Raw genomic sequence first — 26,946 nt, forward strand, 5'->3', positions numbered from 1 at the left:
GAACTCCCGTTTGGGGTCCACAGAATAGGCATTGGCCCATGGCACACAGCCTGGTGCCTGACACAGGTGTGGAGACCTGTCCTCTGGCAGAAGAAGATTGTTCGCTTAACTGAGTAAACGCTGATGCTGGTTACAGAGAAGAGGAAACCAGCCAGAGTGAGTGACTGGTGTGGGGTTCTGGGGAATCAAGTATTCTATTTAGTCATGTCCTGTTTGAGACGCCCGTTAGGTGTCTAGGTGGAAGTACACACGCAGGGGAGGAGAGGGGCCATGTCCCCATACACCCCGTGTCCCCCCGTCCCACAGGGAGAGCTCGTTCAGTGCGCACAGTCTTGCTTCTGCAGCCACTGAGGGGCGGTGCCCCTCCCCCTTCTGGTGCAGGTTTCCTGCTCGAGCCTTAACTGCAAGCTCAGGAAAGTGAAGAGCTGTGTCTAAAGCAAGACCTTTCTGAAGAAGGGGTCACAAAGAAAGAAACTTGTGAGGCTGGAGGACTTTGTCCCAGCCTTTTTCCTTAGTTCTTACAGGAAGCTTTCCATGGTCCTTCCTCTCCTGGGAGCAGAGAGATGGAAAAGCTCACAGGCAGAAAAAGGAAGACACTGAGCCCCAAGGAGTCAGTTGTACAAAGGAACCCTGCTGAGGATGAGCAGGTGTCGGGGGGGGGGGGGGGGCAGCAGGTGAGCTGCTCTGGCTAAAAAGCACAGCAAAGCCTGGCCGAGTCCTGAGGACGCAGCCCACATATTCCACACCTTTGGTGCTTCATTTAAGGATGACTTTGAGGGGGTTCCTGTGTTCATTCCTTTTCAGAGAAAGAAACCCTACGAGTGCAGCAAGTGTGGGCTCATCTTCAAGCACAAGACCGATCACATTAGCCACCACAGGGTGCACACGGGAGAGAAGCCCTTCCAGTGCAACCAGTGTGGGAAGACATTTCGGCACAGCTCCAACGTCACGAAGCACCACAGAATCCACACAGGAGAAAAGCCCTTTAAATGCGGTGAGTGTGGGAAAGCCTTTAACTGCGGCTCGAATCTCCTAAAACACCAGAAAACCCACACTGGAGAGAAGCCTTACGAATGTAAGGAATGTGGGAAAACCTTTGCTTACAGCTCGTGTCTCATTCGCCACCGCCACCGGAAAGGGCGCCCAGGGACGAAGCACTGAGCGCAGGGGAGCTATCCGCTCCACACCGCTGCCGCCCTGCTGTAGTGTCCACTCTGGCAACAGCTTTGAAGACGTTGGTCTGCATGCTCTTGGCCACTGGGTTCTGAACCCTACCCCGTGCAGCCTGGTAGAAGGCCTGTAGCCCCGAGCCAGACAGCAGTGCTTCTTTGAGGACCCAAGTACCCTCTGGACCAGACCTCCGCTGTCCCCGATATGCTGGCTTCAGTGACTGTCCTTCTTGGGCTGGAGCACCAGCCCTTGAACTCAGTCCCCCATCCCCAGGAACTGGACCCCCTGTGTATCCTCCTGGGCCAGCCATAATCCCAGATAAGTGTCCTGACTTACCCAAGTGGACCACTTGGGACACAGCTCCTCAGGCCTAAGTGCTGCCACATGAACGCTTCCTGCCGGGCCAGGTGCTGGGGTCCCGGGATGCTAATGGACTCTCCATCCAGCCTGCACCTGCCACACAAACTCCAGCCACCTGTTGGGTGAACTGCAGGGTGGTCCTTTTGACCAGGGTCCCATCAGGATCCAGGTTTCACCAGGGGGACCGGGCTGATGCTGCTTCCCAAACTCACCTGCAGACCCCGCAGATATGGGTTTCTGAGTCTGAAGTCACCGTTCCCTCCAGGTGAGCACCCGCGGTGCCTCAGCTCTAGTGCATGCCTTGGTCTTGGCATTGGGGGTGCCCAGTATGGGTTACACAGACCACTCCACAGCACCCCCGTCATACCATGTGTGCCTCGGGTCACTGCAGCCTTACCCACATGGCATTCTGGCTCTCTTTGTTCTTTGTGTACATGCCTCTTGGTGTGTGTATGTTTGTTTCCTGGTGAGCTTGCATACTCAGCGTATTGGCTCTCACCTTGCATCCCCTGGGAAGTGGGTTTGTGAACACTCTCACATACAGCTGGTGGCCTTGGGCCTGTGGTGGGGCAGACACCGGTCTGGTGTTTCCCACTGTTAATTTATTGTCCAGAAATTTAACTCTGCAACTAGTCAAAGCTGTTGAACTTTTACTTTGTGATCCCTTTACTCCTTCAGTCAATATTAAGCAAGTGTGCTCTACCTGGGGTGGATGTTCCCTCCTTTTTGTGGTTTCCTGTGGCCTAGTGTCCATGTGGCCTTCCAATGCAGATGGTGCTGCACTGGTTCCTGGTTACTCCCCGCTGCCTCCTGCACTCCTCATGATGCCTCCTTCCTGGGGCCTGTTGGTACCTGTTTTCTCTAACAATAAATATCTGTCCTGGCCCCTTCACTGCATTCTGGTGATCTCTCTGCAGCTTGGGGTGCAGTCGGGATTCAACGGGGAGGCACTGCTGCTTCCCCCAGAGAACGCTGGCCTGGGCCAGCAGAGCCAGAGACCCGGCTGGTCGTTGCCTTTTGTGGGTGTCTTGAGGGGCAGCCTCACATAAACCAAACTCCTAAGAGACAACACATGAATCAGAAAAGGAGTTTGCTAACTTAGGACAGGAGTGGCCCCCTGCAGCGACAAGATACTGTGTCCCTCTGCAGATACCACCTTTTTCACCCATCATACCTGGGAAACTAAGTTTGGGTTTGCTGGTTGCTTGGTTCCTGCAGTCCCAACCTCTGGAGGGGTCTGGGACGCACTGGGCCTGCTCCCAGGGGCCTTGGGACTGCCTGCTTCAGGCCTTCAGTTCTGAAGAACTGGAGTCAGCCCCTTCTGCACCCTTGCTCAGTCTACCTGCTTTCAAGCCACCCAGAAGCAATCAGAGACAATGTCTAGGGATTTTGGTTTTGGTCGTCAAACTGAGGGGAGGTGCTACTGGCACCTGGTGGGTGGATGCAGGGAAGCTGCTGGTTATCTCACAGAATGAGGACCAGGCTGTGGGGATCCAAGTAGACCAGGTGTCAGGGGAGCTGCTGGCCAGGTTTTAGCAGCTGAAAGTGTTAGGCTTGTGAGGAGGTACACGAGGCCAGACGAGAAGGTAAAGGCAATTTTATTAGGGCTTCTGATACAGATGGGCTGATGCCCCAAGGGTGTGTCCCAAAAATGCCCAATTATCTACTCCTCAGGTCACTTACCTGGGACTAGCCCTATCTCCCTGACACCGGGCTATTACCCTAGACAGAAAGAAACTCTTAGCCTCCCTTTCCCCTCCCTCCTCCAAACAGGATCCTCTATCCTTTTTAGGACTTGTGGGTTACTTTCACACATGGGTCCCTAACTTCAGCATCCTGACCAAACCCCTCTACCAGGTCACACGGGGACCCCTAACAGAACCTTTAGATCCAACCATTAATATCAAGCCCCATTTCCAGAAACTCCAGCAGCCCCTTATATCATCCCTGGCTCTCTCCCTACCCAATCTTTCTAAACCTTTTGAGCAATACACAGATGAAGGGGAGGGCATGGCCATCAGCCTTCTGGATCAGGGTCCAGACTTACAAGTAGAAGCGTATCTCTCAAAACAGCTAGACACCACAGTCCGCGGCTGGCCAGCCGAAGGGCACTGGCGGTGGCTGCTCTTCTAATGCAGGAAAGCAAGAAGCTTACTTTTGGGCAGCCGACCACTGTTTTCTCCTCCCACAACCTCTCGGATCTCCTGTCACATAAAGCTACCCAAGCTTTACCCACATCCAGGTTACAAGCGTTCCATACAGCGTTCATCTCCTCGCCACGTCACCCTAGCAAAATGCCAAACGCTCAGCCCAGCTGCTTCCTCACCCCTCCCTGACAAGGAAACATCTCATTCATGCAGTGAAATTCGGGACCACAGAGGACCCCACTTCCCACACATCACAGACGGAGGCTACCAGACGCCAGCCGTGCCCGGCTTAGAGATGGCAGCGCCCGCTCCCCGGGGGAAGGGCAGCAGGCGCGGTGGCATCACCGACAGAGCCGGGAGGCAGAGCGCCTCCCTGTGGGGCGGCTTCTCAAAAGGCAGAATTGATTGCTCTCACCCACGCTCTCTGGCCTTAGCCGCTAATCGAAGGGCGAATAGCTGCACAGACTCTAAACGTGCATCCCACATCTCACACTCACATGCCCGCTTGGGAAGAAAGGCGATTCCTAACAACAAAAGGCTCTCCCATCACTAATACTCCCTTAATTCTCAGACTTACAAGCAGCATGCCTTCCTCCAGCGGAGGCTGTTACACACTGTAAAGGGCATCAGATTGGAAACAGCCCCATAATACTGGGCCACAACAGGGCAGCCCCGAAGCTGGACAGCGGCACAAAAGGAGCCCCAGGGCCTCAGCTCCTCGCCGCCGCCCGCCTGGCTCCACAGCCCGTCCCGGGAGCAGGAGTCCCTCCTTGCTCAGGCGGCTGTTCAAGAGCCACCTTCAAGGAAAATACATCCTTCTCCGGATCAGGCCCTCCAAATCTTAACGACAAAGCTCCCTACACATAGGCTACCAGCCTCCTTTACAGCCCAGGAGCCCCGCGAGCCTGCCCGGGACGCCCGCCCGGCCGCTTTCTCTGCTCCCTCTCGCACCTCCCGTCGTCATTCCATTCCTTTCTTTCACGCTTGGCCCCTGTATTCTGCGCCAAGTCTCCTCGTTTCTCCAGGGTCGTCCACGAAGCTTCACGAAGGAGTCGATTGGGGAAATGATGTTACTGCAAACCTCGCGCCCGCGGGACCCTTGCCGGGACCTCAAGGGGTCCGCGCGCCCACCAGCCGGCGCCGCGAGGTCGCGCTCCCGCCGGTTCCCACGCTCCCTTCCCGCGGGCGCGGCCTCCGCCCGGCCCCTGAGAACGAAAGGCTGGGGTGCGAGGCTTGGACAGAAACGTCCCGCTCCTGAGCGCCCCCCGCGTGAGAAGGTAACTTTCGGGTGAACTCCAACCGCTCTCCGCTCCCCAGGCTCGGCGCGGGCCGTCGCGGGCCGCCGGTCGCACCGCGGCTCCGAGCACCGCGTTCGGCGTCCTGATAAAACTGCCTTTACCCCCCTCCCGGCCGAGCGGGGAGCCGGGAGGCAGCTTTCGGCAGAAACCTGAGCACTTGCTCGACGAGATGCCCGCTCAAGCTGAAGACCCTGGGGCCCGGGGACGCGGGCGGAAAACTCGGGGATTGTCTCCGCAGGGAGTAACTAGAGCCCCTAGGTCTCCCCCGCCCACCCCGCCGAAACGAACCCCAGGGGGACACAGGGTGGCCCGGCATGGAGCGGAGGGGGGACAGACAGAAACGGGGAACCTGCGGGGGCGGGCCGCGGGCGCTGGGGTCCGCTCTCCTGGACAACGCGCCCCAGGCGGCCGCGCGGAGCGAGCGCTCCCATCGGAGCCGCGGCGCCGGCGAGCGGCGGTCCTCCGAGCGCCCAGAGCGGCCCGGAAGTGCGCGCGCTGGGGCGGGGCGGGCTCACTTCCGGCCGGCGCGCGCGCCGCGGCCGCCTCCGGCTCGGAAGGTGAGTGGGCACCCGGCGGGGTGGCGGCGGCTGGGCTTCCCGGCTCCGCGTACGCTCGCGCGTCGCCGGGCGAACCTGGCCCGGCAGCCGGCGCTGCCGCGTGACCTTGACCCCGGCCTGGGGGGCGCGGGGAGGCGCCCCAGAGCGGAGAGGAGGCCTCCGCCAGGTGGCGGGCGCCCTGGCCCCTGGCAGTCGCAGTGTCTGTGGGGCGCCTCCCCACGCGCCCGGAACCCGAGGGACGGGAACCGTCATGGCCACTTTGCAGATGGTAAACTGAGGCTGAGAAGTCCCGGATCCGAGGTCCGCGGGCAGCGAGTGGAAGCGCCTCCGCCGCCGCCGCCAGGCGCCCGGAGGTCGGGCCCTTTCCCACGGGGCACAGGCTCCAAGCTGGGAAGAGAGGGGCGGCGGAAGGTTTGCTCCTGGGCGGGTGGCTCGCTCCGCATTCAGCCGTTGCAGCAGCGTGGGCATGGAACCTGCGCTCAGAGTTTGTGCTGGTGCCCCCTGTGGGTGTCCTTTGTGACCGCCACCTCCACTCAGCTGGGGTGGGGCTGAGCATGCTGCTTCTCAGATAAATCCCAGGAAGTGAACCGAGTTACTTCAGCTTAGGGGGTTGAAGACCTGCACCCAGATGTCATGACTGCAGCCCCACCTTTTGTCCACTCACCTGGGTGCCCGTGACCCTTCCCATCATTAGGGATGAGGCGGCCGGTGGCTGACCGAGAAGGCTGCGCCCTGGCGCGAGCCGCCTGGGCCTGCCTCCTCACTTCCTCGGAGCAGGTGCTGTCTGCCACCATTGCAGAGCCTGCATTGACTTGTCCTTCCCATGTTCCCCTGCTTCACCCCCAAGTAAGGAAGCCTGCTTCATCACAGTGTGAAAAAAAATCCTCACATTGCACAAGCTATGCTTGCAAACCAAATTAAAGTATCTTTGACCCCAAAAAAGGCTTAGTGCCATGGGCAGGGACAGGAGGTTACCTCCTGCAACCTCTCAGGGCTCTACTGGGTCTGAGGAAAAGTGTTTTCCTCATTGGGAATGTCTCATTAAGATTTAATCTAGAATGTTCATGCTCCAGGAGACAAGATTCAGTTCTTCAACCTCCCCAAGGGCCAGCAGCCCCCCATTGTGGTGCAGGAGGTTTTTCTGGGAGAATCAGCATGCATTGTCCTGTGGGTGGGGCTGTTGGTTGGGTGGCCATTCCTGGCCATTTTGGGGGCAGAGCTTTTTGGTTGGGTTTCTGCAGGTGTGCTGATCCCATGGAGTAACGTCCCAGGACCCGAATTGTCTCCCACCCCAGCCCCACAGGGTGTCTCTGGGTTTCTTGTTCTTCCCACCCGCTTCCTGTGGCTCACAGCCAGCTACCTTTGTACCACCACCACCCCCGTACCCCACCCCTCCACATCCCTCTCACCCTCTCACCCTGCCGTGGTCTTCACTTCCCCAGGTCCCAGGTGTGCACACCTTCATCAGGCTTTGGGGAAGATGGCAGCCCTGGGGGAAAGTCAGTCCCCTCGTGTCCTGTCCCCTGTTAGTCTCAAGTCACCGGGGACAGCTGGAGCCCACCACCAGGAAGCCCAGCTTCACTTCCACAGTCATCAACACGGTATTTGCCTGGCACCATCGCCCACCAACCCTGTGGGCGGGACCCAAGGCAGCTCAATGTGCGCTGGGGCTCCTGCACCCTCAGGTTCGGGTCGGGGCTTGGGCAGCATTGGTTAAGGCTGGAGGCCGAGCTCTGTGAGCAGTGGTTCCTCTGGGACTGTTTTTTTCAGGAGGGGTGTCAGGGGCAAAAAGAAAAGCAGGTTCAATGCCTGGGTCCTGTGACAGGAGCAAGTCTCTCATCTTCCTTCCTGAGCCTTTGAAAATCGCATCCAGAATTCTAGGCAGGCGGTTTGGGTGGGGGCCCCAGAGACCTTGTTCCATACCCCTGGCAGGGTCTGGGGTTGTCAAGGTGTGGAAGTAGCCAGTGGGGGATGACGTCTAAGCCCCATGCACATGGTGCCCCTGCTTGTGCTCAGGCATCAGGGAGCCCCAGGGTCCTGTCCATACCCTATGTCCCATGCTCCTTGCCTCACCACTCACAGCCGAGGACACAAATAAGCTGAGGTTTGTGGAGCAGTGGCTGTGCTGAGTGCCAGGCTCTGGGTGGATCACGTAGCCCAGGGGTAGCCTTCTCAGGTGGGCACTAACAGATGAGAGAGGTTGGGTAGCATGAGGCCACACACAGCTGAGGAATACAGGTTACTGTCAGGTCAATGCAGGACCAGAATGGGAGCTCCGAGCAGCACCCTGTGCTATGTCTAGCCCCCTGCCTGTCCCTGTGGTGGGCCAGGCTGGGGATGTGGGGTTGGGATGTACTGGGTGCTGCCTGCAAGGAGCCCGGGCACCACCCAGCATATATGCTGCAGAGTTCGTTGTTGGACCAGCTGCTTCTCCCTGCACAATGGTGTTGGGACCGTGCTCAGGGCTCTCAGCCCCTGCCCCTGGGGCTATGTTCTTTGCCCTGTATGCAGTCAGCACTTTGAGGCCCATGCTTTTCCTCCAGTGTTTCATGTCACCCTCAAAACAGCCTGGCAAGGTGGAGCCTCCTGTCCCCATGTTTTTGATGGGGACATGGAAGCTCAGATATGAGCCAGTGGAGGCCAGCAGGATTCAGATCATATCTGTCTGACTCAACATGCTCTTGACCTCCAACTGGGCCCAGCAAAGCTGTGCTCCTCCTGTTGGGCAGGTGGACCAGCAGGACACAGGGCTGGAGAGGGGCTGTCCTGAAGGCCGCGCTGACCAAGCCAGCCCTGCAGAATAAGAAAGCTAGTGCCCAGGATGAAGTCCCAGAGCCCATGCAGAGTGGGGCTGCCCTGACCCGGGCTCCACCAGCAGAGACCAGCCATGGACAGCAAGAGTCCAGAAGGCCCTGAGCCACGTTCAAGTGCCCAGGGACTTTGCCCAATGGGAGGCAGTGTGGGCTGCAGTCTGCAGCTTTGGCCCTCCCTGTGCTATACCAGAAACAGAAGTGGGGGGACCATGCCTGCAAGGAAAGCAACCAGGGTGGACCCCAAAGAAGAGAGATGTTGGGCCCCCAGGCAGGTCCTTCTACCTGGCACTGGGCAGGCCCTGGAGGGGGTGCTCTGGGGGGAGGATGTGTTGGGTGTTGGGGATCATGACCTAGGAGCAGGGGCATCCTGCAGGCTGCTGTGAGAGCCCTGGATTTGAGAGGAGGGGTGATGAGCCCCAGCCCCCCTGTACCCCCAGGCTCCCCTGGCTGCAGCCCTGGGGTGTTCTCCCAGCTACCACGGGAGGAGGAGCTGTTGGACCTGGATGTGCAGGGCGTGGAGGAGGTCCAGATGGGCAGGGACACCTACTGGCCAGGTGAGTGAACAGAAGCTTCCCTGGGGTCCAGCCCAGAAGCACATTTACTTGTGGCTGCTGCATACCAAGCTCTGTGCAGCCTCACCATTTCAGGCACCACCACTGCTAGGACCCCGGGCCCCACTGCCCCTGGTTCAGAGCTCACTTCTGCCCCCCAGGCCCCTCCCCCACTCAGTTGCACTCTTCACTGACACTTCCGAGGCTGAGTGCAGCCAGAGCCATCCCTGAGCCCCAGACCACCACAGCCACCTGCCTGTTGGACTGGGATCCCTGACTCAGCCCTACTGCCCCCTAGGCCAGCAACTAGGGAGTCCCTGGGCCCCTCTCCTCCTGCTGTGCAGTGCCCTCAGCCTTCACCCCCACCTCTCTGCCCATGAGAAGCCCTGGTGGTGTTGGCTGGGCACAGCTCCCGCCCCCCCCCCCCCGCCCCCAGATCCTGTAGGTGTCAGGTTGGGTTCCTGGGAAGGAAAATGGGGAAGCTGGGCCCAGAGGCAGTTGCCACCTGACCTTGGCCAGCTCCTGGAGGAGCTGTGGAGTGGTGTGGGCCTGCACAGCCTCGGGAGAGGCACTACTGTGGAGAGGGGCACAGCCTTCTCTTGTGGGGGTCTGGGCCCCATCCTTTAGAGCAGGGGGCTCTGTACTTCCCTGAGTCTGACTCCTATCAGGCCTTTGCCGGGTCAGCTCTCAGCCTGGTCCCCAGCACCATGGCGCCCCCTGCAGGTCTGGTCACCTAGGTGGCATAGTAGGGCCCCAGGGGCAGATGGACTGGTGGGTGGGTGGCTGGGTGCTATCCACCTCTCCCACTTGTCATTTCAGATTCCCAGTCAGAGCCCGAGCAGGCTCTGTCATCTCCCCACCTGCAGGACCCTGCAGACGAGGTGGACCAGGGTGGTGGGGCGCGAAGGGCCCTGCTGAGGGGTCTTCCGCATAGACCCACGTGTGCAGGCAGCTTTGCACAGGAGCCCAGCTTGGAGCAGCCTGCAGGCCCGCTACCAGAGGCCATGTCATGCCCACAGAAGAAGGGCACCTGGCACATGCCACAGGGAGCCTCTGGGACCGAGGGTGGCCGAGAGCTAGGGGACAACTTTGGCCGGGGCTCAGGCCTGCGGAGTGGGAAGCCTCATCGGTGTGAGGCCTGTGGCAAGAGCTTCAAGTACAACTCACTTCTGCTGAAGCACCAGCGCATTCACACAGGCGAGAAACCCTATGCCTGCCATGAGTGCGACAAGCGTTTCCGTGGCTGGTCGGGTTTCATCCAGCACCACCGCCTCCACACGGGCGAGAAGCCCTATGAGTGCGGCCAGTGCGGCCGAGCCTTCAGCCACAGCTCGCACTTCACGCAGCACCTGCGCATCCACAATGGCGAGAAGCCCTACAAGTGTGGTGAGTGTGGCCAGGCCTTCAGCCAGAGCTCCAACCTGGTGCGGCACCAGCGGCTGCACACGGGCGAGAAGCCATACGCCTGCAGCCAGTGCGGCAAGGCCTTCATCTGGAGCTCCGTGCTCATAGAGCACCAGCGTATCCACACCGGTGAGAAGCCCTACGAGTGCGGCGACTGCGGCAAGGCCTTCCGTGGCCGCTCCCACTTCTTCCGGCACCTGCGGACCCACACGGGCGAGAAACCCTTTGCCTGTGGTGCCTGTGGAAAGGCCTTTGGCCAGAGCTCACAGCTTATCCAGCACCAGCGGGTCCACTACCGGGAGTAGTGGCCACAGACGGGCCTCTAGGGGGAGGCTGCAGAGTGCCGGACGCTCCAGCCTTCGCACCCTTCCCAGTTGGCACTGCACACCTAGTGTCCCAAATAAATTTTTAATTGATGGAAACCAGAGCCACCCCTGCATGGGTGAGGCCATGGGGCTGCTTCCTGTCCCAGAGATCCTGTCTCTGGGGGAAGAGTGACATGGGGCCCTAACAGTCTCCTGGAGCCTTGGAGGTCTGAGCTCACCAGGGACTGAGGCCTGGAGGTGTCATGACTTACCTGGAGCCATACCCAGTGTGTTGTCAGGCACCTCAAGATGGGTGTTTCCAGATGCAGAGACTCCAAGGGAGGCTGGGAGAACAGGCTGGCTGAAGCTGTCCCCTCAGATATCTAGGAGAGTGTGTGAAGCTCATTCTCTGAGCAGCAAGCCCCAGACCTGCTCTATTTGCCTTCTTGCCTCAGCACTGTCCCAGGAAAGTGGGGGCCCAGGGTGTTCTCTCTTAACAGGTGTAAGTGGTCTTCAAATCTACTGTGTCTGCCTTGTATAGATCAGACTTCCAGTTGTGGGAAGAGCTCAGCTGGGTGGGAATCGTCCTCAGTGTCAACAGCATGTGCCCACTCCCTGTCCTGGCTGCTCCCTCCTGGATAGGGTGGCACCCTATTTTTTGCCTACTGGGACCTGGTCCATGGGGCCCTGTGGTTGAACCGCCTCCCATCTCCAGGCCACACTCCTGGGGCCGTCAAGTGCTTTGGACTTCCCTACCCTGCACCCTCACTGGGTGAGAGCCTCTCTAGGGGAGGGCTGGAGGCCAGGCTCTCTCTGGACATCAGCTTCAGGGATCAAAGTGCCTCCTGGAGTCGTACTTGCTGATGTAGGGTAGCAGTGGTGTCCTGGAATTCAGGCCCTCTGGCCTGGAAGACAGGCAAACATCACTGCCTGCCTTCTCCCCACTCCTCCCTCTCCAGTACAGTGTGGCAGTGCCCCCTGGGCTTCACGGCCGCAGTGGTGGAGTCAGTCTGTGCTCCAGGAGGTCACCTGCAGCCTCAGCGCCAGGGCTGGGCTCAACGCCCACACTGCAACTGGACCTAGCAGCCCATGCTCACAACAAAGAGACAGCAGGGGATTCACCCCAAAGTTAGAGGGAGAGGAGGCTCAGCAGGCCAGAGAACTTTCTTGGGGCTGTGGCCTAGAAAGGGGACATGCTCTTTGGCGACTTGGTCCATGGTCTGCATAACTTCTGAAGCCTCATATGCAGACATTGCTGGCTAACAGATCACAGAAATCTCAGCATAGTCTGTGTGCAGAGCGCAGAAGTCCCTCTGGTGCTCAAGAATGAGATCCTGAAAGGGCTGTGTGCCTTACCCACAAGCTGAGTCCAGTATGACTTGGTTGGGAGAGAGGTTAGGAACTGCCTCAAGCCTGACCAAGAAGTCCAAGGGAGCCCTGGCTGGTGTGGCTCAGTGATTAGAGTGTTGGCCCACACACTGAAGGGTCTCGGATTTGAGTCCCAGTCAAGGGCATGTACCTGGGTTGCAGGTTTGATCCCTGGGCCCAGTCGGTGCATGCAGGAGGCAACCAACTGATGTGTTCCTCTCTCTCCCACTCTCTAAAAATCAATAGGAAAAATATCCTTGGGTGAGGATTTAAGAAAGGGTCCAAGGGAAGGCTTCCCTGCAGGGTTTTTCGTGAAGCCCTTCTTGGAAGGCCTGTGAGTCCCCTACCTTGGTTTGGAGGACTCCTGCTGAGCTCAGCCAGTCCTGTGAAGCACTGGCCTCTTGTTTTGCATTTTCTAGGACCTTGTTTCATGGGACATGAGAACCCACTAAGGGACCACCCAATTCTATCACCCAGTGAGCTTCCAGGCCCCACCCAGGGGAGACAGACTCCATAGGCCTGCAGTGGAGCCAGGGAATCTAGATTTCATTCCAACACCCCAGTGATGCTGACAGTGCAGGTTTGGGAACTTCTGGCCTCATCTGACCCTCAAAGCAGGTGCTACTGCACAAGCAGTCATCTGCTTCTACTCAGACACCACCTGCCCAGGCAGCTCAAACTGTGGGACAGCTCTGGCTTGGTCCACAATCTGCCCGGTCACCTTTAGTTGTTCCTGGCTCTGCCCTCACATAGCCTGGCTGCGCTCGTCCATGGCAAGGGCCCTCAGGATTTGAAGGTAGTGATCATGCCCAGGGCCCCTCTCCTGCCCTCTCTGGTGGTTTTCTAAGCACGCAGTTCCTTCAGCTGGTTGCAGTGAACTTGCCTTAACAGTGGAAGGTAAGGTTCTCCCCCCAGTTAGAGCCAGTGTCCACCATCCTTCCCTTGGGCCACTCCAACCACCCGAACCTCGCCCACCATAGACCAGAAAAGTCTTCTAGAGTCGTAAGGTAGATGCCCCTCGCTCGCTTTCCAAAGCCCTGCCTGCGGCTCGGAGCCCTACGCGGCTTGCAGGGCCCCTTGCTGCGTCCGGGCAATTGCTGATTCCCATCGCCCCGTCCAGCACCTCGGACAGCTCCGGGCCGGCCTGTCCTGAGGCTCGCCCAGCCTCGGAGTCGTCCGCCTGACCAGTACCCCGAGCTGCCTTCCCCCCCCCCCCCCAGTTCTCCAGCGGGTCCCCGGACCCTTCTAGAGTGACCGGAGGTGCCGGCAGCGCGGGGCAGGGCGGTGGAGCTGCGGACTCAGCTCCGGGTAGTGAGCGCGGGTTGGGCCGGGAAGAGCACCTTCCCCGTTAGGCGGTGGGGAAGGGGCAGGGCAGGCCCGGCGTGTGGAGAACGTGGGAGTGGCGGTGGGACCGCCCACCGGGGGCGCTGGCTGCCTCGGGGGCGGCGCAGCCGTGGAGACCAGAGACCCCCGCTGAGATGCCCAGGGAAACCCAGGTCTACTTTTAGATCGCCCTTTAAAAATTTTTTATTTTTACGTGCTTTGTACGATTTGTTACAAATAAGTAAGCGTGGTAGGTGTGAACACACAATGTTTCCTGGTGCAGCCAACAGTGATGCGGGGCCGGGCTGGCGGCAAGCCAGTGCGGAAGCTGAGGGACTGGAGGAGAGGTCGCAGGTCCGGAGAAAGCTGCGGGGCTGCTCCCGCCTTCTGCCGTCCGGGGAGGGCGGCCTCCAGCGCGCAGCGCGGTGTCCTGCCCTCAGCCACCCTTTGCGCCTTGGGCTGCTGCCGTCTGTGGTCTGCATTCTCCGCTCCTGCTTCCCAAAGCTATTTCTGGGCCCGAAGAGGTAGCTGCGCGGACACTGGGTGGGGGCTCAGGCTGCCCTGCTCCTTCCCTCCTGGCTCCGCCGTTGACCACCGGCCTAAGGGCCTGTCCACTGCGGTCTGGCGCCCTAGTCTTTTCCTGGGACTTGCACGCCCCCGTCCTGGCACCGGCGGCGCCTAGCACGCTCTGGGCAATAACAGGGGGCCGGCAAGACCCCCGCCCACGGCACCAGCGCTGAACGTGGAGCTCTGTGGACTCAGCACAGTGCCGACTGGTTGGGGGAGGGGTGTTGCTTCCCTTACCAGCTCCTTTCCCTGGAAACCCAAATTCCTCGTCTGCACAGTAGCTCCAGATACCTGGGTATTAGTGTCAGACCAGGTGAATCCCACGGTGCGGGGCTAACGGTGCGTGTGCAGGTAGTGGACACGAGGGCCCAGGGCTGAGCAGCGGGGTTGCGCTCGCGGCGCGGGTCTCTGCCCCACCCGCCCGCCCTGCCGATGTTCTCCTGCTCTTCTCCATGGAGAGGCTTCCTGAGTCCGTGACCTCCTTCCCTCTGGCGCTCTCCTGTCTCCATTGCGCCGACTTCGTTCATTCGCTCACTTCGCAGTCAGCTCGATCACCAAACCCAGACCTGCTTCCCTGACCTCACCCTCGCACCTGGCTGGACGCGGTGGAGCCCACGTGGAAGACGGTAGAGCTGCCTCCGGCAGGTGCGCGGGGAGTGGAGGCTGGCAGAGGGCCGGGGAGTCTGGAAAGCCCGAGGCGGCGGGAAGGAGGCGGGGTTGCTATGAAGATGGGCTGAACAATACCTGGAGAGGGGCCTTGCACTCGAGCTAGGAAACCCGCCTTTAAGACTCTCAAAAGAAAGCCAGCGCCGGGCGACCAGCCCGCCTGCCCAGCGGCCTGCAGGAGCAACTGAGCTCATACTCCTCCCGCAGCCTAGGACGTCGCCGGAAGCGCCCGTGCCACGGCCTCCCGGGCAGCTGAGAGCAGTCATCCGGCCGCCTATAGCGTCGCCGGAAGGGCTCGAGGGGCCGCCTCTAGGGCAGCCAAGCGCACAGTCCTCCGTAAGCTTGGAGCGCCGCCGGAAGGGCTCGAACTGCCGTCTCCAGGCAGAGCGCAGGGGGTTTTTCCTGGCGCCCCAGAGCATCACAGAAAGTGCCCGTGTTGCAGCTTACAGGGCAGCTGAAAGCATAACTCTTGAGTTCTAGAGCGTCACCGGAAGTGCTCGCGCCGCGGCCTCCAGGGCGGCCGAGCGTTGTTGTTTTTTTTTCTTTTTTTTCCGGCGGCCTAGAGCGTCGCAGGAAGTGCCCGCGCCAGGGTCTTCCGGGTAAGTAAGCGCACAATTCTCCCAAACCCTATAGTGTTGCCGGAAGTGTCTGCGTCGCGGGTTGAGGGGTAGGACTTGCTCCGGCCTGGCTGCGGGGACTGCGAGTGCGGGCTGGTTTGAGGGCGGCTGACGTTGGGCCGGGCCGCGCGATCGTGAACCGGGGTGCAGGGCGTGTCAGTCCTGGGTTCTCGCTGAGAAAGAGCCGCACTTCCGCTGAAGAAAGTGGAGGCGGGGAGACGACACTGCGGCTGTAGCCGGGGACCGCGCTCCCACTACCAACGTGACGGCCGCCAGGGGTCGCTGCGTTCCCAATTGCCGGCGTGGGTGAGCCTCCCTAGTTCTTTATTTGAAATTACGTAATTCACAGGCTTTCCTGTGTAAGGTTGGAGATGAAGTTTCCGTGTAGATAAATCACGGCAGTGGGATCGGTGTGATTTCAGCGCCTTTGCAAGTTGTCCTGTGACCGCCAGGCGAGTACCGGTGAACCAGGTGAAGCTCCTTGCTCGCGGGTGCTGCCGTTTTTAAGTCTTTGCTACTCTCAGAGTAAAAAATGGTCTTTTTCTTTTTTAATTTCTTTTTCCTTTTCTCTTTTCTTTTATCTTCTTTTCTTTTTTTCCCTTTCCTGGATAGTAATTCATTTATTGATCGCCATAAGCAATAGTGGATAAAAGTGGAGGGACCGCAAGTAAGAGGTTCTTCAGTAGTTTGAGTGACAGGCAGCTTGAGCTTTAATATTGGCTTAGGTTTTGTTGTTTTGTGTTTTTAAAATTTATCTTTATTGTTGAAAGTATTACAGGTATCCCCCTTTTTGCCCCCATTGACCCCATCCACCCTGCACTAGAAATTAGCCAAAGGACTTATATGCATATGTGCATAACCCATGGACATAGACAAAAAATGGTGTTTTAAACTCCATTTCTTAATTACTAATGAGGTGGGACAAATGTGGGACTTATATTTTAAAATGTATTGGCCACTTGTTTTCTTTGGTGGGTCACCTGTTCATGATTGTTTCCAATTTTTTTTCCTTTTGCTTCCTCAGTGTGTAGTGGTCTTTATACATAAGGATGTGAATCTTTATGATGCAAATACTCCTTCCCTCTTTTTGTTTTTAACACTAAATTTTTTTGTGTGGGTGTGTTACACTTCAATCCAAAATTGCACCATTCACATAGTGTCTTCTTACTTTTATATTCAAGTTGTTATAAGTATTAAGAAAATTAAAACTGTGGATATTTCTCTAGAGGACTGGTTGAAGGTGCTCCGCCAGGTCCTCATGGAGCAAGGGGCCAGCAGGTGGTGCACACCCATCTCTGCTGAGGCTGTGGTCCCTGAGGTGTCTGTTCAGTTAGAACCTTGATCAAGCAATAGATGGTCCTGCAGGTGAGGTGGCTCCTTCAGAACCTCAGAGGCTCTTACCTCCCCCCTCCCCCCCCGTCACTTTCTCCCCTTTCTTTTGCCCAAGCAGGTGTCCCCACTCCTGGTATGTCTGCAGGGAGGGGAGCCCTGGCCTTGGTCTCCAGGCATTGTGAGCAGACTACCCTGATGGACACATGCACAGGTGAGGGATGGGCAGCCAAGCCCAGAGGAGGCAGGGGGATTGGTCTGGGGCTAGGGAATGGGGACAGATCAGAAGTCAGGGCTCCCCAAGTTCATCCGCAGGCGACATAGCTGCCACTTCATTCCTGCCACAGCACTCGCAGGCCTCGCCACCTCCACTCCATCCCAGCTCCCCTGCCATACTCTGCACCCTTCTTTCTCAAGTCTCATGTTGGAGATTTCTGAGAACAAGAAGATAGATTCTGGGCTTGTTTCCCAGGCCCAACAGTGTCAGCTCAGAGCAGGTAACAGGAAGAGTTTGAGATTTAAGGCCACGTCGATCTGTCAAAGCCAAGGACTCATATTCAGTTTTCTGCTGTTGCTGTTAGTCCATGATTACGTGACCAGAGCTAAGGGCACGACCACCTCCCCTCACAGAGAGGTGTCTTCATGTCGTCTTTGATCCCATGACTCGTCCTGCACACGCTCCCGCCTGTCCAACTTTACAGTCCCCTTGTTAGAGGTCAATGGAAAAGTTCTGTGGGCACCTACCCATCCCCACCACCCACCCTAATTGCCCAGGAATCACATCCGGCCGGCCTGCAGGTGCCTTTGTCACATCTGCTGTCTGATTCCTGGGTTGTGTGGCTGGTCAGATTCCTGCCCGTAGGCAGAAGGCCTTTCTCTTAACCTGGGTGCCATGTTGCCCTGGTAGCCCTGCCCTTGTCCTGACCACCTCCCCAGGTGCCCCCTGCAGCACCTGTGACAGGAGAGCCCGATGATCTCCGTGACTGCCTAGCCTTCCGACATCCCCATGTTATGCTGCCGTATCCCTGATGCTCTGGTCTAAACTGGCACCTTCTCTGTGCTGTGAGCCATGGGGACCTCACTAACCAGCCGCCCCTACAGCTGCCTACCCCTCTGGTGCTGGTATCTGCAAGGAACAGAGCCTTTTGAGGTCAGCAGGTTGGGGGGATTGTGAAGGACAGTGTTGTCTTGGGGAGTTCAGGGTCAGAGTGATAGGTGGGACCAGGACACATGCTGTCAGGGCCTTTGTTTCTGCACCTCCCGGCCCCTCTGCTCCATCCCAGGCCGGGTGGCAGGATGGGTGTGCAGGGCCGGGGGTCAGGGAAGGAGCCTGACTCGTCATCCTCCAGTCTGTCCATTCCTCGCCCCATGTAGGTCAGAAGGGAGGGAGACCTGGGTGGGAACCACATGCGGTGTCTAGTGCACACTGACTTTGTGCTGTTACTCCTGGCATTGCCATGGGCCACCAGTGCTCTCAGGTTCACTTATGACTGTTTATAGTTAATAGTCTTCTCACGTCTAAAACCACACCCCTGACCCTCTTTTCCAGCTTCCTTCACACAGGCATCAAGTGGTGGCCAGGCTGCTGAGCAAGGGGCTCAGAGCACAGGGTTGATACCACAGCAGGCAACTTTGGAAGAAGGTGAATATCTTGGAGAGGGGGCGCTGGGACTGTGCCCAGGTCCTCCCCAGGCTCTGGAGTTTCTGGACCTTTGTGGAAATGAGGGAGCTGGAGAGAGGCCTAGAGATGCTCCACAGGGACTAGTCGTTTATGAGAAAACTGAAGAGCAGAGTGACCATGAGGACAGTGTGTCCAAGTCGGGCGTCACCCTGAATGCAGACAGAGGCCACTGGAACAGACGGCCTTATCAGTGCAGCACGTGTGAGCGGAGCTTCAAGTGCTACTCAGACATGGTGAAACACCAGAGCATCCACTCCGGGGAGAAGCCCTATGAGTGCAGCGACTGTGGGAAGGCCTTCATCCACAGCTCGCTCGTCGCCCGGCACCAGCGGGTCCACAGTGGGGAGAAGCCCTATGTGTGTAAGGAGTGTGGGAAAGCCTTCAGCCAGAGCTTCAACCTTATTAGACACCAGCGAGTCCACACCGGAGAAAAACCTTATGAATGTGCTGAGTGTGGCAAGACCTTCAGCCAGAGGTCAGATGCCATTAAGCACCGGAGAATCCACACTGGAGAGAGGCTGTATGAATGTCAGGAGTGTGGGAAAACCTTCATCCACGGCTCAAACGTGGCTCGGCACCAGAGGATCCACCACGGAGAAAATCCCTACGAGTGTAAGGAGTGTGGGAAAGCCTTCAGCCAGAGCTCCAACCTCATTCAGCACCAGAGGGTGCACACCGGGGAGAAGCCGTTTGCCTGCCAGGAGTGCGGACGTGCCTTCAGCCGCAGCTCCTTCCTCAGCGAGCACCAGCGCATCCACACTGGCGAGAAGCCCTTCAAGTGCACCGAGTGTGGCCGCGCCTTCCGGGCCCTGTCAGGATTCTTCCGGCACCAGAGGATCCACACGGGCGAGAAGCCCTTTGCCTGCACCGAGTGCGGCCGTGCCTTCCGCCTGAGTTTCCGTCTCATCCAGCACCAGCAGGTCCACAGCAGAGAGTGAGCCTGGGTGCGTGCGCAGGTGGAGGGCTGGGTGCAGCCCCATCGGATCTCTGCGGCACGGAGCTCTGCGCATCGCTCCACACACAGTGAGGAAGGCAGGGTGGCTGCCCTGGCGTGGGTCAGGCTGGGACCAGCCAGAGGAGAGTGGAGTCTCAGGACGGCCAGCTCTGCATGGAGGCCATGCTTCCCAGAGGACAGGGCCTGATGCTGATGTGCCCACGGGAATTAATTTATCTTCATAACATGGGGTTTTTTCCTGAGGTGTGGCTTACACGTGGTGACGTGTATAGATCTTGAGGGTTTGCTATTAGAAGACTTGACAGATGTAACCTGTTCCAACCTTGTATCCACTGCACTACTGAGATGCAGTCTGTTCCATCCCCGAGGACACTCCTCATGCCCCAAGTCAACTTGCTCCTCAGAGGAGGCAGCGAGTGTCTGTCACCGTAGTTGCTTCTAGGATTTCACAGTAACGGGATCGGACAGACGCTCTTGGATACACACCTTCGTTCCCTCTGCTTGTTTTGAGGTTTGCCCACCGTAGTATCTGCACTTGAGGACATTAGATGGTGAGGCAGACAGAGATTGCGGTAAGACCCAGAACAGTCCAGTGGAACTGGCAGGTGACTGGGAGCCCAGGAGAGGTCACAGGAGGGCAGGGGAGGGTGGAGACAGGAGCTCCTGGGCAGAGGGGGGGATTCCTGAGTGGGGTCCTCGAGACAGTGGTCAGTGGACAGTGTGATGCATGCGAAGCAGAGGCCGCCATGTATTAGGACGTGAGTGTGAGGAACACTTCCTCCCATGACTATGGTCGGGCTGGAGAAGAGAGGAGGAAGGTGGAAACTGGTCTGTGTAGACTAGGCCTCATGTCACAGGCAAGGGGGTGGAGGAGACGTCTGCCAGACAGGAGGGGACAAGTGTCTTTGTTGGGGAAATATTTTGGTGTGTGTCATAAACTTGGCCATAATGAACTGAGGTCATGTTATTGGAAGTTTATTGTAATGACTAAGACAGATCTGGGCAGTTGCTTGGCTGAGTCCTGGGTGCAGCGACACAGTCTGTCTGTCCTGGTCAGGCTGTGGTTTGGGGCCACCCTGTGGCCATTGTCAGCTCCAGCTGAACTACTGACAGCAAATTATTTGGGGCCCTGTAGCTGCTGGGATCCCCCAAACAGCAGCACAGTTCTAGGGCTGTTTTTGGCACCTATTTAAGATGTGAGCTCAGGTCACAGGGCTGAGCAGTGTGTGGGGTGGAGTAGCCCTCAGAGTGGGCTCAGTGTTGACCTGCTGGTGAGGTGGGAGACAGCCTGGGGCCTCCACCTGAGCCAGGACCCTCAGGGTGAAGGCTGCAAGGCTTGTGGAGCCTCCCAGGTACCCAGGAGGAGCCAAAGCAGTTGCTCTTTGGAGGAAAGCTCCCCCACTGAGACCCTGCAGTGCTGCTGTGAGCAGACCCAGCAGTGAACTCCAAGGGTACTGAACTGCCAGGCGATGCAGGCACAAGAACAGTGACATCTGATGTATGTAAAGATGGTCACAGTAATGAGAAAGCAACAAAGACTGCCAGGCACAAATAGGGTTTTTAAAGGAGAATTTTTTGAAATGAAAAATACGATTCTTGATCGAGAGCTTGATGGGCAGGTTTAATAGCAGATTGGACACAGCTGAGGAAAGCACAGTGCAGCAGAAGGTGCGTCCAAAGAGACCCAGACCCATACAGGCCAGGAGTGGAAAACAGCAGCACCTGGAGGGCCTGCTGGGCCCTGACAGGAGTCGCAGGAGGCAGCGTGAGGAGAGGAAGGTAGGAAAGCCCCAGGACCATGCACATTCCAACTTGACTGGCAGCCGCTCCCACAACCCCAACCCTTTCTCCAGCAGGGCCAAGACTCTGGTTTTTTCTTTCCTTTTGTTTTTTGTGGGTGTTTTTTTAAAAAAATATATCTTTATTGATTTCAGAGAGAGAGAAAGAGAGGGGGGGAGAGAGAAACAACCATGATGAGAGAGATTCATGGATTGGCTGCCTCTTGCACGTCCCAGTGGGGTATCAAGCCCACAACCAGGACATGTTCCCTGACTGGAAATCGAAACACGATCTCCTGGATCCTAGGTCGATGCTCAACCACTGAGCCATGCCAGCCAGGCAAGGCTTCAGTTTTCTGTAGGGTTGAGAGTAGAGGGAAGGTGAGGGCAGGGCACCCTATCTGCACCCGCAGTTTTAACCTGGCTCAGTCTCCCTGTAATCAGGCTAACAAAATAATCACAGGAGAGGATGTTGAAATTGTTATTGACATGCTGTAAGTCCCAGCCATCTTGAGGCCCAGAAACCATTGCCTTCACCATTTAAGCCAGAACAGACAGCTTGCAAACACGGAGCGCCCGCCCACAGCCGAGGCTGCTGCACGGGGCCTGACTGCTTGGGTCAAGCAGCTTCCACGCGTCTGGCTACACCTGTGCAGCCTTGTTTCACTGTCTCCTCCACAGGCTTCTGCACTGTGCAGGACAGCCATGCTCCAGCAAGGCCTTTCTCTAATTAAGACATTGCAGCCCAGCGGGCGCGGCTCAGCAGTTGAGCATCAACCTACGATCAAGGAGACTGCGGTTCGATTCCCGGTCAGGGCACAGGCCCGGGATGTGGGCTCGATCCCCAGCAGGGGGCGTGCAGGAGGCAGCCGATCAGTGACTCACATCACTGATTCTTCTCTCTCTCTCTCTCCCTCTTTCTGAAATCAATATATATTTTTTAAAAAAACATTTGCAGACTCAGGAAGTCAGTGCATATGGAGCACACAGAGAAACCCGCACCTAGACAGCACTGAGAGCACTGCCCGACCAGCAAGACAGACACCTCAGAAAGAGCCGCCAGCTCAGCAGTCAGGGAAGGCTGCCCCCGAGATCAGCAGGTTTCTCAAAGCAACAAAGACAAAGGACAGCGGGTTAGTGTCCAGCGTGCTGAGAAAACACCTGTCTCCTGGGAGGGGACGCCCAGCAAAGTGACTTCATACATGGTGAAATCAGACATTTATAGATAAATACCACCTGAGCCCATTTATCACGAAGGGCTTTCACCTGACAGTGGCTGGGGAAGGGAAAGGGCTCTCCGCGTGCTAGGCTCTCATATGAGACAGAATCGTGTCGCCCAAATACTGGGCAACAGCATGTAAGTTTGGAGGGAATTAGATGGTCTAAGACCCTCCCATTGTTGGGAATGGGTTTCAGACAAATTTTCTTTAACCCTCACCTGAGGATATGTTTTCCATTGCTTTTCAGAGAGTGGAAGGGGGAGAGAGAGAAACATGGATGTGAGAGAGAGACGTCGACTGGTTGTCCCCACATGAGCTCTGACCAGATCGGGGGTCAAGCCTGCCACCGAGGTTGTGCCCTTGGCTGGAATCAAACCCTGGACCCTTCCGTCTGGGGGCCAAAGCTCTAACCACGGAGCCAAACCAGCCAGGCTAATATTAGACTTAAATAAACTAAATATGCATAGTGTAATCTAATGTTCATTACTAAGTGTAACTATACATTTCCAACCCAGTAGGAACGAAAATGCAACAATTTAAAATGAACAAAAAGTGTCAATTTAAAAATAAGTAAGAGGAGAGCAGGAGAGCTGGGTAAACGGTCCCCAAGGTCCGTAATCCCAGGGGCCCGGCCTACCAATGAAATTCCAGTCAAACCATGGGAGTCAGCAGGAGGAATCCGTTTCTCGGAACCATACGTAAGTCCCTGAGGTTGGCCACAGGTGCCTGCAGAGGTGAGAAGCCAGAGCTGTGCAAAGCTGGGAAGGCCAAGCCCAGGAGAGCGCGGGAGACAGACACCCACCTCCAAGCACCTGCTTTGTGGTCACCACCTCGGTGAAGCACACAGCTTGTCACCTTCACCCCTGTGCAGACAGAAAGCCAAAGTCAGCAGACGTCTGAGGACCGTTTCTAATATGCAAGTGAGAAATCAAGCCACAGAAAAAAGTTTTTTACAGACTCCAAGGAAATAGCATGCAGAACATGTAGAAAGGGGGATGAAAGGACAGTGGCGTCAGTGAGGTAGGAAGTAACTTACCCACTGAGAGAAGACAGGGTAGCACTTCAGGGGAGACAGTTCAAAAGAAAGCACCTCAGATGAAGCACGTCGCCAAAGTTGAACGTAAAAAGAGGTTTGTTGACAGGTAAAGTTGAGCAAATCTTTTTAAAAGAATGAAAAGACGAGGTGGGTGATAAAACTGATTGAGACGAGCGGGAGTTGGGGTGGTGGGAACGCAATTACCAGAAATGACTTTAAGGATCACAAGAGTGAAAGCGCCCACCAAGGAGGGGCCCACACTGAGGTCTCCGAGCATCTGATACAGAGAAGATCTGAGACCCAGCAGATCCCTGGGGGCTTCTCAGTAGCAGAACCACGAGTTAGAAGACAATGGAATGGAGCTTTGAAATGACAAGTGAGAAAATTATTTGCAGCCTCCAGGTTTGCAGGGGTTTGAGCTGTCAAATGCGGAGGTGGTATGACAGTTTTCATACATGAAGTGCACCCTGGTCTTTTTCATTACTTTTCATGGGACTGTTTTCAGGAGGCCACTCAGCCAAGACCTCCAAACAAAGGAGCCCTAGAGGACTGGCCCCAGTGCACAGGGCAGGGGGGCTGCACATGGTGGTGCAGAAGGGAGTCCGGGGATGGACACACATTCCATTCCCTGTGGGAGGGGCTGCAAAGATGTGTGACCATTTTTAATGTATTTTTTGTTTTTGTTTTATTGATTTGAGAGAGAAACATCAATTTGTTGTTCCACTTATTTATGCACTCATTGGTTGATTCTTGTATGTGCCCTGACCAGGGCTCAAACCCACAACCTTGGCATTTTGGTACAACACTAACCAACTGAGCATCCCAGCCAGGGCCGATATGTGATCAGTTTTAATTTCCTACAGTCTACACAGAGCCACTGCTGTTTAAGCTCCTTCCGTGCACAGCACACTTACCCTCAAGGCACTGGAAGTCTCACCCGGTTGTTGTGCTGGCTCAAGGCTGTGCACTCAGTTTTCATCTGGTCAGACCTATAAACTGAAAAGAAAAATTATCCCCAATATAGAATTTAATACACCTCCCAAACCACACCCCCTGCAGCTCCAGGAGCTGTGGGCAGGCAGTGGGGGCCTGGCCACAGCAGGGATGTCCCTTCCACCCTGCATGTTGGTGACAGTTCCAGTCCACCCATGGCCAAACCTGCGTGTCCCAGCCATCAGGCACACCCAGCTGGGACTTCTACTGAGTGACTTTCAGCTGAGACGGCTGCGTGCCCTTTGCCCCATGCCAGGTCAGGTGCTCACCTGCACACAGGATGCCCCCAGCTGTTGTCACTGTTTGCTTACGCACAGGTGGACTCGCCCACCCCGCCAGGCCACCCCCTCCCTGCCCCGGGGACAGCCAGGAGGGAGAGCCTGGCTGCAGGTACTTAGTGAGCCTTCCCAGAGGACAGGCTCTCTGGGCCCCGCTGTCCCATCTGTCTGGGGAAGTGGTGCTTTTGCCTGAGGGGTCCCAGCCCAGTGTTGGGGTGGAGGGTGGGGGTAGCTCACAGGCTTCTCAGGACAGTCAGGCCCTTCCCTGAGTTGGCCTGGAATCCGTCCTCTAAGGATCCTTCCACCGGCTGGGCCTGTTAGTGAGTGCTACAGACAGGCACAGAGCCCTGCCCTCCGCAGAAACTCCAGAAGACAACAGGGGCAGCATGGCACCTGCTGGGGCGAGGCATGCTTCAAGGGCAGGGCAGTGTTGAGGACCTTCCATAGGACAGCAAATACCTGCAGCAAAACATTTCACTCTAAAAATTCTGATGTAGATTTAATAGTGAAAACCTACAAAATCGGTTCCAATGAAACAGAGAGCTTGTTCAGAATTCAAAGTCCTCGCCGCCCTGTCGAGTGCCCAGATGAACTTCTCCCTCTGCGTCTTGTAGATCTTCTTCACGGACACGCCAAGCCTCTTACACCTGTGGGGCAGACCGCGGCTCTCAGGAAGAGCACAGGAGGCCAGGAGGCCCTAGCTGTGCCTGGAGCACGGCCACCACCTGGATGTCAGGAAACCTCAGTGCAGAAGGCACGGAGGAGCGGCTCCCGACGCAGGCCGGGTGCCCTGAGTGGGAGACTCCGAACACGCCTGGGTGCACAGACGACCTGGCCCTGCCACCCACCACAGGCCTTCCGCTGTCCCCAAACTCTGAAGGGAGGGCTCGTGACATGGGACTCAACATTAGACACACCGGTCAGTTGGACCCCAACACAGAAAGGACCCATGCTGACCATGGCACAGAACTAAACTGGGGCCCACGTACCAGGTGATGCTGATCTGGGGGTCCAGGTAATTGAGCTTGGATGTGCCCAGGTCCACCTGCTTGCTCTCCTTGTCTGTGGCCTGCGTGCTCGGCGTCAGGAGCTGCTCCTCCAGTCTCTGCAGCAGCCTCTCTGTCTTCTGCAAGAAGCTGGAGAGAGAGGCCACATCTCCGTCCTGCACCGGAAGCTCTGGCAGCACCAGCTCACTAGCAGGGAGTGAGTGCAGTGACCAGGGAGGCCAGTGCTTCTCCCAAGAGGTGGGGAAGCCCCAGCAGGCTGGAGCCCTGGGCAGGAGAAAGGGAGCCCACCCGTACCTGACGCCCCGGAAAGCAGGTCTGCACACATGGACAGTCACACCACCCAACTGTCACGAATGCTGCTCTGCACCCAAGACACCTGTCGTGAAAACACCGCACGGTTAAGAACCGTAGCCGCAGGGATCGGGGAGAAAGGGACATTGACCAGCAGGGACAAGGAACCTGAACAAGTGAGCATAGACGAGACACTGGTGAGATAGACACCCAGGGACACAAACCAGGACCGACTCAGGGAGACATGAGTCAGTGAGGTGACTGAGTCCCCCAAAGGAGAGCCCAGCCCAGACAACTTCACTCTGAACTCTTGACATGTTTAAAGAAGAGTTGACACCGAGTCTTCACGAACTTTCACAAAATGAGGAAGAAACGCTTCCTTTCTTATGAGACCAGCACTGCCTGGCACTAAAGCTAAGACCACAGGGGAACCACAAAGCGTTGGCCTCAACACAGTGCTAGCGACGCAACCCACTCCGCGCCAGCTGGAGAAAGACCACAGTCACCTCCACAGATGACACCGTCTGTGGAGGAAACAAACCTCTGCCAACTAGGGACAGCAGGAGGCATCCTCGCCCTGATGAAGGCAGCTAAGGAGCCCACTGCTGACACTGTCCCGAAGGCGAGTGAATCCCCCAGGACTCTCTCACCTGTGTCAGCACTGTGCTGGAGTCCAGTCAGTGATCAGCCCGGAGGGAAGAAGTAAAGGGTCTCCACCTGCACGTGGCACCATCGAAAATCCTGAAGAATCCACTAAAAACACTGGCGCCAGCAGAGCAGCTCAGCAGCCACAAGACAGGAGTAATCATCAAACATAGGCCGACTTCTACACGGAAATGTGGGGACAGTCACAGCAGGCCTGGCCACCTAGGTGTCAGGAGGGTCCCTATCACCCTGATGTGCGTGATGTGCTGAGCCTAAACTTGCACAAGCGAAAAGGTCCCAAGTCTAGTCTGCTGTGTGCCAGGCAGAGGAGCCCACATAACCAGCCCCAGGAGCGCTGGCACTGAGGCCCTAACGGGCTCCCCTGGTGACATTTCACATGTGCTGTCACAGCTCGCAGGAGAGAAACCAGCACATCTGTGTGACTCCAGGAGCCCAGGTCTGTCCCCTTTGCTGGTTTGTCTGCACCCTTTCACTAAGTCATAGCCGTGGCTCTGCTGACACTGTACTTTCTAAAACCACAAAATCATGACTGGAGAGAATGCCAGGGAGTTGAAGTTCACAGTCAC

At 57.1% G+C, this 26,946-nt stretch overlaps 3 protein-coding genes across 6 annotated transcripts; all 3 read left to right on the top strand.

Annotated features, from left to right (window-relative positions):
* Positions 1–563: 563 nt before the first annotated feature.
* Positions 564–1,464, top strand: ZFP41 (ZFP41 zinc finger protein). The gene is given in 2 exon segments (XM_087825529.1): positions 564–658; positions 660–1,464. Coding segments are annotated over 2 exon segments (597 nt in total). The 3' UTR covers positions 1,162–1,464.
* A 5,148-nt stretch (positions 1,465–6,612) lies between these two features.
* On the top strand, positions 6,613–10,615 carry GLI4 (GLI family zinc finger 4). The gene is made up of 3 exons (XM_016220188.2): positions 6,613–7,133; positions 8,783–8,899; positions 9,716–10,615. Exons 1-3 carry the CDS (start codon positions 7,013–7,015, stop codon positions 10,603–10,605), a joined length of 1,128 nt encoding a protein of 375 aa, XP_016075674.2. The 5' UTR covers positions 6,613–7,012; the 3' UTR covers positions 10,606–10,615.
* Positions 10,616–11,054: 439 nt separating this feature from the next.
* On the top strand, positions 11,055–21,063 carry ZNF696 (zinc finger protein 696). Of its 4 annotated transcripts, XM_016220189.2 has the most exons (4): positions 14,745–15,128; positions 15,496–15,617; positions 16,597–16,689; positions 18,025–21,063. In XM_016220189.2, exons 3-4 carry the CDS (start codon positions 16,614–16,616, stop codon positions 19,092–19,094), a joined length of 1,146 nt encoding a protein of 381 aa, XP_016075675.2. In that variant the 5' UTR covers positions 14,745–15,128; positions 15,496–15,617; positions 16,597–16,613; the 3' UTR covers positions 19,095–21,063. The 4 variants fall into 4 exon arrangements, with proteins under 4 accessions (XP_016075678.2, XP_016075675.2, XP_016075676.2 ...); XM_016220192.2 differs by lacking the exons at positions 14,745–15,128; positions 15,496–15,617 and adding an exon at positions 11,055–11,107; XM_016220190.2 differs by lacking the exon at positions 15,496–15,617.
* Positions 21,064–26,946: the final 5,883 nt, after the last annotated feature.

Source organism: Miniopterus natalensis, chromosome 16, assembly GCF_054644295.1.
Source record: "Miniopterus natalensis isolate mMinNat1 chromosome 16, mMinNat1.hap1, whole genome shotgun sequence".
In the NCBI taxonomy this organism is placed as follows: Eukaryota; Metazoa; Chordata; class Mammalia; order Chiroptera; family Miniopteridae; genus Miniopterus; species Miniopterus natalensis.